This window comes from Echinops telfairi, unplaced genomic scaffold, assembly GCF_000313985.2.
Source record: "Echinops telfairi isolate 266 unplaced genomic scaffold, ASM31398v2 ScPeMD7_5;HRSCAF=22, whole genome shotgun sequence".
In the NCBI taxonomy this organism is placed as follows: Eukaryota; Metazoa; Chordata; class Mammalia; order Afrosoricida; family Tenrecidae; genus Echinops; species Echinops telfairi.
In genome coordinates, this window is record NW_022103901.1 from 22,991,160 (window position 1) to 23,005,270 (window position 14,111).

The following is a 14,111-nucleotide window of genomic DNA, read 5'->3' on the forward strand; positions in this document are numbered from 1 at the left end:
ACTGCGCTAAAATTAACTTCTTCATCATCATCTTTGTCTTCCATGTCTTCTTCGTCCTCCTCTTCCTCCTCCTTCTTACTTTTCTCAGCCTTGACAACTCCGTTTTTGGCGACATCCGGCGTAAGCAATATCCTGATGGTATTTCTCCTTCAGCTTGGCTGCTTTTTTATAAGGCCAGTTGTTGTCGGCTGTGTGATTCCACATCTCTCCCAGCTTCTTCGCAACCTCCCCAATGGACAGACCGGGGTGCTTGCCTTTGATTTGGGGGTGATAGTCTGAACAAAACAAGAAAAAGGCTGAAGGGGGCCTCAAGGGTGCATTGGGATCCTTGACCTTTTTTTCTCTTCCCTTTAGGAAGGATAGAAGTTTTCATTGATCTCTCCTAACAGGCCTTGTCCGCCTTAGCCATGGCTTCAAATTTCCCCTTCTCTTTAGCAGACATGCTCTTCCACTTCTCCAGCCCTTCTTAGAACTCTGAGAAACGGACAGAAGCAGCTGGGCGCTGCCGCTTGTGGGACTCCAGGCAAGTTTACACAAAAAATCCCCAGTGGTGAGAGCGGCAAAACTGGGAGGGTGGAGGGGAGGTGGGGTAGAAAGGGGGAACCAATTCTAAGGATCTACATAGAACTTCCTCCCTGGGGATGGACAACAGAAAAGCGGGTGAAGGGAGATGTCAGACAGTGTAAGATGTGACAAAATAATAATTTACAAATTATCAAGGGTTTATGAGGGAGGGGGGAGCGGGGAGGGAGGGGGGAAATACCAAGGGCTCAAGTAGAAAACAAATGTTTTGAGAATGATGATGGCAACAAATGTACAAATGTGCTTGACACAAGGCATGGATTGTGATAACAGTTGTACGAGCCCCCAATAAAATGATTAAAATAAATAATAAAAACGTGGAGAGGGAAGGGGCGAAATGAGTTGATACCAAAAGCTCAAGTAGAAAGAAGATGTTTTGAAAATGATGATGGCAACATATGTACGAATGTGCTTGACACAATGGATGGCTGTCTGGATTGTGATAAGAACTGTAAGAGCCCTCAATAAAATGATTTTAAAAATAAATACATAAAAATAAAAGGATTAAACTTTTTTTTTTAAAGGATTAAACTTATAAACACACACACACACACACACACACAAATGTACAGGAAGACATTTTGCCTCTCGGCTTCGTAGGACCCCTTTGCCCACGAGGAGTTATGTTTTATTTAGTCTGAGTTGCCCAGTGCCGTCTGGCTCTGCCTGGCAACGGCTGTCTATGAATCCTTTCATAAGATAGAATAATAATAATGAACCGCTAGCAGGTATGATTTTTATCATACTAAAGTTGTCTTTGCTACTTCACTGAGTAGAAATGGAGTCTCGCGGTTGCTTTGCCTCCCGTTTTGTGGATCACTCATGAGGGTGAACATGTTCCCCCAAATGGTTGGCTACCTGCTTGTCCCCTCTTGTGAATTGTCTCTTTGAAGTCGTTTATCGATTGAGGGCTTGGGCTTTTTGTACCTTCTATCGATCAAGGACACTAGCGGAGAAGAAGGTGAGAAGTCCCTTGCTGGGTCAGGGGAGGAGGATAGCGACTTACACGGAGACGCTGACTTCCACTGGGTCTGACCAGAGGGCTCTGGTGGCGGCCCCGAAGGAGAGGACATACAGCTTCTCCTTCTGGCTCAGCTGGTCATCCACGAGGCTCTGCCAGACAAAAGGAAACTGCTGCTCCAAGAGCCGAGGGGCGAATGAGGGGGCCTGCATCCCCCTCCCTTCCCTTGACTGGCCCCCGAGGGCTCAATCTGAGCTGCATTGAAGCAAGGCTGCTTGAAGCTAGGCTTAGTAGCCCAAAGGTGACATCTCCTTCCCATCCATTGTCTCTCCTAGGGACTGTGACAGGTGCTGGCTAGCTGCTCATCCAGCTGGTCTGTTGACTGGGGCATGGGGCATGGGTCTTCCGACCACTGGGATTGTGCCCTCCCTCCCTCCCACTGACTGATGGTTAAGATTGCGTCTGAAGTAGCACCTTAGGATTGCTTCACTCTGGATCGCGGGAAGTAGGTATGAGAGTCTTAGCTGCCTATCTCAACTTGCGCTAAGGCTACACTATCGTTACTGTGACACCCGGAAGGGGAGGACAGAGGGCGGGGCAGTGGTGTGTCTCATAGGCCTGTCACCCGCTTGCGATGCTCTCAAGCAGTAGCTAATGAGTCGCCAACAGTAAAGATAACCCCTCCCCTTCTGCCTGGCTAGTTGGAAATTTCACCTGCATGCCACCACCTGAGTCTTGCCTTAGCTACTATTATCGGTGGCTGTTTGGAAACTCCGCTGGTTGACCTTGTGGTGAAGGGCAACCTGTACCGAAAAGGTCTTGTGGCCTGACCCAGGCTAAGACCAGAGAGAGGACAGGACTGAGTGTCTGGCCCATGTGGAGTCACAGGAAAGGCCTTTGAACAGGCTCTGGATGCTCTTGTCCACATCTAAAGCTCTTGCCCTCACTGCCAAGGAGAAGGTCTGACTCATACTGACACTAGGACAGAATAGAACTGCCCCACTGGGTTTCCAAGACTGGACCTCTTTTACAGGAGTAGAAAGTCTTCTTTCTCCGGGGGCATGGCTGATGGTTTCCCATCGCTGACAGCAATTGTGGTAGCAGCTTCACTCATAACCCACTAGAGTACCACTCCAGGCCGCATTCACTGCCATCCCACCCATTCAGACTTGCAGCAACCCGAGAGGGCAGGGTAGTACTGCCTCTGTGGGTTTCCGAGACTACCATGCTTTATGGGAGTAGAAAGTCTCGTCTCCCTCCCTCCTCCAGAGTAGAGGCTGGTGGCTTTGAACTACGGACTTTGTGCTTAGCAGCCCAACATGAAACCTTACTATATCACCAGAGTTACTCAAACGGCACCAGCGCTCCCTGATCCAACGCTCTCAGGGTTGGTAAAAAGCCCCTCTATGTGACTTGACCGAGACTGTCGAGGTGTTTTGCTCTGCCAGGCTTTGTGCTGGGCATGCTCTTCTCGAACTCCCTTCAGCCCAACAACACTGGAGCGACGATTCCCATTGTGCAGGGAAGGTCAGTAAAGCACAGAGCGAGTAGGCAAGAGGGTCACACAGCCCCCAAGTGGTAGAGGTGGCTGGGATCGGATTCTAGCATCTGCTCTAGAGTTTGTCACTTCTCTGTTATGAACTCCGACGGATAGTATGTGTTTCCTCCAAACAAACTAGAAGAAACTAGGGGGCGTGCGGGGCAGGTTCTAGAAAAAGAAAAAGAAACCAGAAGAGATGCCCCCTGGGAAATGTTGAGAAGCCTGTGCTCCGATATGCTGGAGTCAACTCCTCGTGAGTCCTGTTTTCACATCCTCTTTCTAGGGCACTGTGGACTCTGGAAGCAGAGACTGTGATGCTGAGAATCCTAGAAGTTCACACTGCAGCTGAAAACTACTGGGCTGGGGTGTCTCGCAACTGAACACGCTTTTCTAACTGCAGGTGATAATTAAGTGGGAACTGTCCTTTATGAGATACTTCCTTTTGCATTCGCTGTAACAAAAGAATGAACTCACAGAGAGAGGGGAGGCCTGGTTTCGGGGACTTCTCCGTGCTGGGGACTTACCATGAGGTCCTTCTGGAACTCCTCTTTCTGGGGACCACTGCTCACCGCTGACACACCGATGAGAAGGCCGACTCGGGACCCTTTGATGAGGCCAAATGCCTGCAACCAAACACAGCCTTCTGAAGCAGGATGCGCAAACAATGCTGTTCTTCTCTCAAACCAACGGTGGGCCAGACGAGGCCCACAAAAATCACCTATGCCAGCTCGCATCACCCGCCCTGCAGTTGCAGCCATCACACGAAAGGGAGCTCATGAAATATTTGACCAAGAGAGCAGGCTAATTTTGAAGTTGATAACTTTGTACGGCCCATGGATGATGTTAAAAATATGCAAATGATCCCTATTGGAAAAAAGCTTTCTGAACTATTCTCTTAAACCTTTCACCTATCTGAGCAACATAGAGATGCAAACATTTCACTACTTCTTTTTTTAAAAAAAATCATTTTATTGAGGGCTCTTACAGCTCTTATCACAATCCATACATCCATTGTGTCAAGCGCATTTGTACATATGTTGCCATCATTTTTTCAAAACATTTTCATTTTTTGTTTCTACTTGAGCCCTTGGTATCAGCTCCTCATTTTTCCTCTCCCTTCATGAACCCTTGATAAATGATAAAGTATTGTTATTTTCATATCCTACACCATGCACTGTCTCCCTTCACCCACGTTTCTGTTGTTTGTCCCCCTGGGGGGGGGGGCAGCTATATGTCAATCATTGTGATTGGCTCCCACTTTCTCCCCCAACCTTCCTCTTACCCTCATGCAAACATTTTACTTCTACAGAAGCAAATGGAAACCCCATTTACAGAGAAAAAAGCCACCCAATATCCTGACTTTAGTGCTAGGTATCATCGGCCCCAATTGGTGGCAATCTATTATTAAACCTTTTGTCTCTCATATTTATTTTTCAGCCTTATAAAAGTAACACACATTCATTGTACAAAAGCTAGAAACTTAGAGAAAATCATCCATTGTTTTAGGCTATAAAGTTTGATATCTAATTGCACCAGCTAATCTCATTTAATTTCTTTATATTCTTATTTATTGTCTGCCTTCTCTGGCAGTCAAAGGCAGATGTGTTCATGAAGTTCAATGGCAGCAATGGTATGTCCAGGAGCTTCTCACAGACTTGGCTTCATCTGTCCCATGGCTGTGGGATTGTCCAGGTAGGAAGTGTCCATCCTGCCACAGTCGCATTACGAGTTGGAACTTTTAGTCACAGGAAATTGAACGTTCCCTCAACGCAATGAGTCCCATTTGGTATTCTAACTGACCTTCTATACGTATTGTTAATGAATTCATTGTCTTTCTTCCTCCACTAGACTGTAAGCTGAATGAAGCCAAAACTTTTCTATTGGCCGTATTTGTAACCTCAAACCCAGAACAATGTCTGATTCAGTAGTCACACAATAGGCATTGGGTGGATTGATGATCCAAATGAAGTGTGAGGCTTCCCAGGACACTGGTAATCCTTCAGAAAAGAAAATGCACTGCCATCATCTAGTCAATTCTGACTCATAGCAACCGCTGGGCCAGTGCGGTAGTTGGCTGATTTCATGTCAACTAGACTCTCCTGGTTAAGTGTGGAGTCTGTCGTTCAAGGAGGCTACACCTCCTTGGGGGTGGAGCCTTTTGTATAAGAGTGAGGGACTTTTTCTCTTCCTGCCCTCGTGCCTGTCTTAAGGGGCAGCCTCCCGCGAGTCGTCCAACCCTGAAAGCTGCAGGCGCCCTGTGAGGTTTCCATTGACCTTAGATCCATGAGACGCTGCACCCCCCGGGCTGGTGATCATCTGCTTCCTGCTTCACTTTTCTGCCTCACTAGCCTGCAGCTACATGCGTCAGAAGAGAGACTTCTGGACGAGCATCAGACTTGTGGACTTGAGTTGGACTGGGCTGGGATACTTTCTTGATAGATAGTTGTTTCTTGATATAAAGCTCTTTCATATATATATATATATATCTCACTGGATTTGTTTCTCTAGACAATGCAGCTTAACAAGTCAGTAACTGTTCAAATCTAGGATGAGTTCTATTCCTTTTAAATCTGTATTTTAAAATTTTCTATTAGTGCTTTTGTAACTGAAAATATGCATTCCCTTAAGCCTAGCCATTGAAGCTCCAGAATTACATCCTGAAGAAATAACTGGACAAGTGTGAGTACAGGAGGGAAAATGCGAGGCTAGTGACGGCAGAAAAGTCTGAAAGCAGGGGTAAAGGGTGAAATAACAGAATTTTTTCATGTTAGTAACTCATGTTTATATTAGTTAAGACACCCCTGTGTTAGACTAATCAACTATTTAAGAACAAATGGGCAGCACTGACCCAAGGACAGAGTTCAGAAGATTTGGGGGTGGGGGAGGAGAGGAGGAATCAAAACAGGAAACCCTGGGAAGTAGTGGGATACGTGATGTTGCATTGAGGGACTGTAATGAATGAGGGGAACAAAATGAGTAAGAATCACTGAATGAAAACTGATGATCTGCTCTGTAAACCTTTATCTAATTCACCATAAAAAGTTACCCAACGCCATTTAAAGGAATGGGGCCAAGGAGAATATGGCCGTGACCAGTATTATTGGCCCTTGTTGGTTACCTCTGTAATCAATGATTTGCCTTTCATCGCCATGCTTCCCTTGGTGTCTGAGCAAAAGAATTACTCAAACTTTCAAGAAGAGTAATGTTGACATCATCCATCTTAGTCTTCTAAATCAGATACAGAGACAGAAAGCCAGAGAAGGGAGGCCTTTTGCCCAGGGTCTCACTGACCAGGCAATTTGGAACTCAGTCCAGGGATGGCCTACCAATCAATCACTCAAGATGCTTCATGGAGGGGCCTGATGGTTTAATTACAGGTGATGTCTTCCCTGGGATCTAATCATGCTTATTTCATGCCTCATCTGTCTCAGAAAGGGTGGAAAAGAGGACATGCCCATCAATCCGTGCCCACTTGGATGAGGTAAGTGCATCATGCCTTGAATGGAGGATGCCAGGGTATCTGAGGATTTCATCCTTCTGAGTTCTCTCTCAAGAACCCTGGTGGTGCAGTGGTTCAGTGCTAGTCTGCTAACGGAAAGAGTTGCTTCCCTAAGGATTACATCTTTGGAAACCCTATGAGGCATTCTACTCTGGTCTATAGGTTCTGTGTGTGTGTGAGAGAGTTGGCTCCAGAGGAATGAGCTAATGGGTGGGGTTCTCTGTGCCTGTGTTATCATGTACAACCAGGCGTACCAGGTGCCATAGCTGGATACCTGCATCTATAGAGAAATCTAAGAGAGACAAGGATGTTCTGAAACTGAGATGGAGCCTACACTCCAGAAGTGGTTAGGATAGGCAGCCATGCAGAACTGGGGAAGGGGAGTTGGGGAGCATGGATTGCAGCATCTGCCTGGTATAGGGTTTAAAACAAGAGTTTAGGATCACTTAAGAGTAAGAGCAAGTGATTTATCAGAAAAGTCTGAGTTGGAGGAAAATAAGCTAAGGCAAGTTAAAGGTGAATCATCAAGCATTCACGAAAAGTTTTGTTTCTGAGGAAAATGGTCTTGTCCACTGGCCCTTTCCATGTACCACCATGGCTCCCTTTCACATGAGGTCAAACCAGCATTTACCCAAGCTCCCCTTACTTCTCCCATCCCTGCTTTTCCCCAGGTGAGACCTAGATAGTTAGTACGTCTCCTTCCCTTGGCCATAATTGGTATCTATTGGCCAGTGAGATCAGAGAACATCTTGGGACTTGAGTGGATGTTCTTTTTTTTTCTTTAAGAGTTTTATTAGCACTTCATCCACATGCCAGGCAATGCAGTAATTCAGTCATATCAAGAGCAGTTGTACAATTGTCACCATATTCAATTCTGGAAGATTTTCTTCTTCTTTGTATTCATTGTTATTCATCTCTTTTTTTCTAATTGTAGCAAATATACACAACAGAAAATCTCCAATTCCACAACTTCTACTTGTATCATTCAGTGTCATTGATTATACTCTTTGCATTGTACAACCATTATTGATATCCTTTTCCAAATTATTCTACCACCATTGATATAAACTCAATGCCCCCTATGTAACAACTCTTTCCCCTTCCCTATGGTAATCAATGGTCAAGTTTTGGTTTCTTTGCCCCCCTCCCAACCCCCCGTGACTTCCTTGATATAGTATTCACATATCCTATACTTCCATGGCTAAATCACGTTTTAAATGAGTTGCTGGATGTTCTAGGAGAGGAGAGGAAAGTCCTTTTCCACTGCAGTTATCTAACTCTTGGCAAGGGAGTGTAGAACTCCTGGTGACATCTTCCTAAGCCTGAGAAGAGACTTCCTGAGAATCAAACCAACCTAAAGGAAACAGAGTCCAGAGGCAAAGAGAAATGGTGACATAATTTGAGCATCTGGAGTGAGCTGAGCTTCAGTTTTTCCCTTTATAAGATTCAGAAAGTGCTATTTTTTATCAAACCAGTTTAATTTGGGGGCGATCACTTGCAACAGAAAGAGTCCTAAATAATACAGATGGAATGAAAGAGGGCAGAGAGCGAAGACATGCGTGTTACCTTCTTGCTGTTTTCAGTGAGCCACTGGATTCTCTGTTGATAGAGTTCCATAGCTCTGCCAAGACAACAAACACATTTGTCACCTGAGGTCACTTAAGTGTCTACAGGGAAGGAAGGGCTGCATAGTATATTTTTAAAGGTGTCTAAAGCATTGGGAGGCTGCAAGGTGGCTGTGAAACGTGCATGGAAAAATGGAATGAAAAGATAATGAAATTTCCCCAAGAGTTTGAACTCCCCACACATAAGGCAAGTGTAGCAAAGAGAAAATGGGTGTTAGTTTGCCAGCGTACAGGTAAAAGACCAAGGGAATGAGGAAAGGGCGTGTGGCTGCTGTTCCACCTCATAGCATGCAAGGGGAGGGGACATCACTGGGTCCTGTGCCATGCGTGCAGTTACTATGTTTGAGGCAGTAGTAGGGAAATATCCTTCCCCAGAAGGAAGACCCATCAATATGATTATTACTCAAATTTCTGTACCAACTACTAAAGCCAGAGATGAAGTAATTGAAGAACTCTGCCAACCTGTAAAATGTGAAATTTGCCAAATGTAAAATCAAGATGTATTGATAATTACTAGTGATTGGAATGCAAATGTTGGAAACGAAGAGGAAGCACTGGTAGTTGGGAGATATAGCCTTGGTGACAAAAGTGAAGCTGGAAATCACATGGTGGAGTTGTGTTAGACAAATGACTTACTCATTGTGAATACCTTGTTTTCAACCACCTCAATGGTGACAATACACATGGGCCTCGTCAGATGGAATACACAAGAATCAAGTCGACTGTAATTATGGAAAGAGAGGACAGAGAAACTCAATATCATCAGCCAGAACAAAACCAGAGGCCAGTTGTGGAACATACCACCAATTCCTCCTACCTCATACGCAAGTTCAAGTTGAAGCTGAAGAAAATTCAAGCAAGTCCACAGAACCAAAACATGATCCTGAATATTTAGAGACCATCTGCAGAATATATTTGGCACATTGAACACAAATGACCAGACAAGTCATATGAAGACCATCAAAAGCATATCTGAAGAGAGAATAACAAATGCTGGAGACGTGTGCAGAGAGTGGAACTCTTACACACTGCCCGCGAGCTCGTAAATATGTACAACCATGGCAGAAAGCGATAGGACACTCCCTACGACAATTGGGAATAGAAATGCCATGCAACGCAGCAAGGCCTTTGCTGGGCATCCACCCTAAAGATGTAGTAGACAGAACACGGACAGATGTGTGCTCTCCCATGTTCCTTGCAGCACAGTTCACAAGTAGTCAATCACAAAAGAATAAATATTGTATGATCTCATCTCAGCTGGGGTCAGTTTCTCAAGATGGGGCTGGGGTGGGGGGGGAGAAGACCATTCTGTTTCTGCCATTCAATATTGTGCTAAGGTTACCCCGAATCCACAGACACTCCTACAAGAGTGATGAGTGAAACTTACTCATGATTCAGGTCAAGACTGGGGAGGACATGTATGTCTCTGAGAAGGCAATTACACTCTATTGGTGGGTAAACTGCGTGGAACAACTTTCCATCAGGAAAAAACACTTAACAATACTTATTGTACTGTGTTCCTAAATGGGTACTTTTGACTTAGTTTCTATCTAGCCCTTGGTGACCCAGGCCATGTGCTATAGACTATTGGGATTTTAGACCTTGTCCTTTTGAGGCACACAACATCCTTCATAAGTCACACCAGAAGGATTTGATGTAGAAACCCCACTAAGCAAACTGGGCTTTGCCTCAAACTCACCTGTAGGAGACTTATGGAACTGACACCCTCTTTGGACTTAAGGCTGAAATGTCCTAGTATGAGAAGAAGCAGATGACTACTATCCCAAGGTTATGGAATCGAGGGATCTCTTTCTTTGAGGGTGCCCAAGGAAGGGTGGCCTGGGACGACCATCTATTTACTACTTAAATGCTTCCCTTGCTTTCTACAAGCATTAGTCTGATAGACACAGGCCAAAAACAAACCACAGAAAGTGTTATTGAGAGTTCTGCCCTATCACTAACCTCCATGTTTCATGTAAATAGTGTCCAGCCACTTAAATTTTTAATCTATATAAATTCAACTACTGCAGTATGAAAAGCTTGCCTATACATGTATAATTTCCCTTTCTCAATAGTGCTTCAAATTCTATATCATTGGCTAGATTAATGATACTATTAATAGAATTATCTTATGCATGCAGGGTATGACTTTTAAGATTCCCCAATGAAAAGATATTGATAACTCTAACTCGATAACTCTCACCTGAACCACAGACATATGGAATCCATACAGATATGAATAGATTTTGAGCTCACATTTAATTCTAGCCCTAACGTAAGAACAATTAGTTCTTATGACACGGCCCTACTCCATACTTGCCCCCATGAGGAGATCACTAAAGATGGGTGTTATAGCCGAGTGTGCTGAAGAACTCAGGGAATAACTACATGTCAGAAAGAACAGTGTCTGAGGTCTTAAAAACATTTCTCAAAACAAGCAGCCATGTCAGTGAGGTGTCAGCTTAGTCCACACGAAGGAAGCACACCAGCACTGTGATCCAAGGACTGCCACTAATAAAATCCAGTCTGGAGGAGGAAATGGTATCGGACCTTAAATTGTGATCACCTGGGCTGCAAAAGACTATGGGTGACAGTGGGAGGACAAAATCCATGCGCAGAGTCTCCATATGGATTTAGACTCCAGGGAACCCCCTCAATCCAGGGATGTGAATAGCCTTCCTATCAGACAGAGAGCGTTGTAAAATCAAGTATGGTAGATGGAGTTAAGTTACAATGTACCATTATCATTTGATCTCCCCTTTGACCCATTTTAAAGTTGCTTCAGGTTTTATTATTTTCAGCTTCCCTTTCTAGTCATGTTTTTCTCTGTTTTGTCCTTTTTTGTCTTCTGTTTATGTTTTGTATGCTTTTCTATATATGAAATCCAGAAAAAGGTCAATCTATATAGACAGTAAACAGACCAATAATTACCTAGGGGAATGACAGGGGAGGTTGGGGCTCTAACAATGAGTATGAGAAGAAAATATGCCAAAATTGATCGTGGTGATGATTGTACAACTCTTCTTAATATAATTGCATATTATTAAAACTATTAAAAACACATATGAAGAAAGGAAGGGTCATTGAAAAGACGAGAGGAAAAACAAATCACAGACAAGACTCTGCAGTCTTTTCTGAGGAAGAAGGGGGAACATGATGGTGGGGCAGGAGGAGGCAAAAGGAAACAGAGGAAGGCTCTAGGAAGCAAAGCTATAGATAGAGGTATTAACAGAGGTGAGTACTTATGTAAATACATTAATCCATAAAAACAGAGGTATTGGCCTTTGTACATATATTTATAAAGCAATACACTGAAACTGTGGACGGCCCTTGGGCCTCAGCTCATATCCTCCCTCAATACAAGAACACTTTGTTCTAACAAAATGGCATTTTGTGATGCTCCCTCCCCCACACCTCACCCCCACTCCACCCCCTGACATGATCACTGATGACAAAATGGGTGCATAAGCAGATGTGGTGAAGACAGCGGATGGCACCCGGCTATTAAAAGATATAGGGTCTGGGTCTTAAAGGCTTGAAGTTAAACAAGCAGCCATCCAACAGTGAAGCAACAAGCCCACATGGAAGAAGCACACCAGCATGAGATGTCATCAAGACCAGGTAACAGGAATCAGAAAACCCATTCCAACAAAAACATATTGTTGAGAATGAGGGGGTCAGAGCAGAGACTCAAAGCCCATCTGTAGACAATGGAACATCCCCCTACAAAGGGGTTGCAGGGAAGGGATGAATCAACTAGGGCGCAGCAAAGAACCGTTGAAACACACAATATTCCTTTGATCTCTTGAGGCTTCCTTACCGCCCCCACCCCCACTATCATGACCTCAGTGCTGCTCCCCACTCTGGACTGGATCAGAGCATGTGCATAAGTATAGGCAAGAGATCAAGTTCACGACACATGGAACCCAGGAACAGGAAAGGGAATAGCAATACCAAAAGGGTAGGGGGAATAAGGGGAGAGGTGAGGAGGAAGGGGTTACTGATCGCAATGAATGGCACATAACCATACACCTCCTTCCAGGAGGAAGAACAACAGAAACCAGAGGGGAAGGGAGGCAGCGGTCATGTAAGATATGAAAATAGTAACAGTCTACAATCTATTAAGGTGCCACGAGCGTGGGAAGGGAGGGGAAAAAAGGAGCTGACCCCAAGGGCTCAATAGAAAGTAAATGTCTAGAAAAGAATGATGGCAACATATGTACAAATATGTCTGATACAATTGATGGGTTGTAACAAGAGTTGTAAGAGCCCCCAATAAAATGATCTTAAAAAAAGAAAGAAAAGACTCTGAGCCCTGCTCTCATTTGCTTAGTGAAAGCGAACAGAAGAAAGTATGCAGTAAAAACGCTGAAAGGAAAATTTCACAGAGCAGCTAGAGAATAGAGTATTATAATGAAATGCATAAAGACCTGGAGTTAGAAAATCAAGCCGAAAGAAATGAAGAAAAATCCAAGCCTCAGGTCGTAATATTGGAAGGTTCTGTGGGCAAAATACTGAATGACACCCGAAGCAGTCCAAGAAGAGGAAAAGAAACCACTGAGTCACTGTATCGAAAAAGAAATGGTTGACGTTCAATCATTTCAGGAGGTAGCTATGATTAAAAAGCACTGCTATTGAAGGAAGCAATTCAAGTTGCACTGAAGGCATTGGCAAAGAACCAAAGCTTTAGGAAATGACAGAACAACCACGGAAATGTTTTCATAAACAGATAATGCACTTGCAGGCACTTACTTGTCTAGGCCAAGAAATTCCACTCAACTGGAAGAGATTCCTATATGGGCCCATTCCAAAGAAAGATGGCGCAACCAAAGGCAGACATCCTCAAATCATAACAAATTATGGGTAACACCGAGAAAAATGGGGATTCCAGAACACTTCATTGTGCGCAGGCAGAAACTATACATAGACCACACTTAGTTCAAAGAGAAACGAGGGATACTGTGGGGCTTAAAATTAGAGAAGAGGTGCATCACGATTGGATTCTTTCATGATATTTATTCAATCTGCCGAGCAAATAATATGAGAAGATGAACTACATGAAGAACACTGCACCAAGACTGGAAGAAGTTTCATTAACAACCTGGGATCCGAAGATGACACCCTTGAAGCATTTACTAATGAAATCAAAGACTACCGTCTTCACTACGGTGGTACCTCCGGGTAAAGAAAACAAACATTCTCATAACTGGACCAACAAACAGCATCGCAACAAACAGAAAAAAATCGAAATTGCCAGGGATTTCATTTGACTGAGATCAACACCATAATCAATACACATAAAAGCAGAAGTCAGGAAATCAAACTACATATTGCATTGGGCAGATCTGCTACAAAAGACACCACTTTAAAGTGTTGAAAAGACCTCATTTTGAGGAGCATGGTTCACCCACATCAAACCATGGTATGCTTAATTGCCTCCTATGCATGGGAAAAAATGGACAACGATGAGGAAGATTGGAGACGAATGAATGCATTTGAGTTGGAGTGTGGCAAAGAATACTGAACCGACCATGCGCTCCTAGAGAAGTGAACAAACCTGTCCTGGGAGAAATACGAGAAGAATGCTTCACAGAAACAAGGCTGCAGGGACTCGATCCACACACTTCGGACGTGATATCAGGAGAACCAGTTCTTGGAACTGCTTCCTCTTTTGTCAGAGAGGAAAATCCTCGGTAAGATGGATGGGCACGGTGGTTGCAACAACGGGCGCAAGGACAGGAAATATGAGGGGGCGGTGCAGGACCAGGCAATGTCTCACTCTGTTGTGTGTGCTCGCTCGATGGCACTCAACAACCAACATCTCTAGGAAAGCAGCTGACCGCATCTTCCATTCATGGAGCGCCTGATGGATTAGAACCGCTAACCTTTTGGTAAGCAGGCGAG

At 44.3% G+C, this 14,111-nt stretch overlaps 1 protein-coding gene across 8 annotated transcripts in view; it reads right to left on the reverse strand.

Moving 5' to 3' along the window:
- Positions 1–14,111, reverse strand: part of VWA3A (von Willebrand factor A domain containing 3A) — a 161,407-nt gene that overhangs the window by 40,290 nt on the left and 107,006 nt on the right. For 5 of the 8 annotated variants that reach the window (XM_045286100.1, XM_045286101.1, XM_045286099.1 and 2 more), the window contains 3 exons: positions 8,149–8,203; positions 3,608–3,706; positions 1,589–1,695 (listed from right to left, as the gene is read on the reverse strand). In XM_045286100.1, the coding sequence (XP_045142035.1) occupies positions 1,589–1,695; positions 3,608–3,706; positions 8,149–8,203 (261 nt within the window). Of the gene's footprint in view, positions 1–1,588; positions 1,696–3,607; positions 3,707–8,148; positions 8,204–8,843; positions 8,930–14,111 lie in introns of those variants that run through there. The other 3 variants (XM_045286105.1, XM_045286102.1, XM_045286106.1) reach the window with 3 other exon arrangements.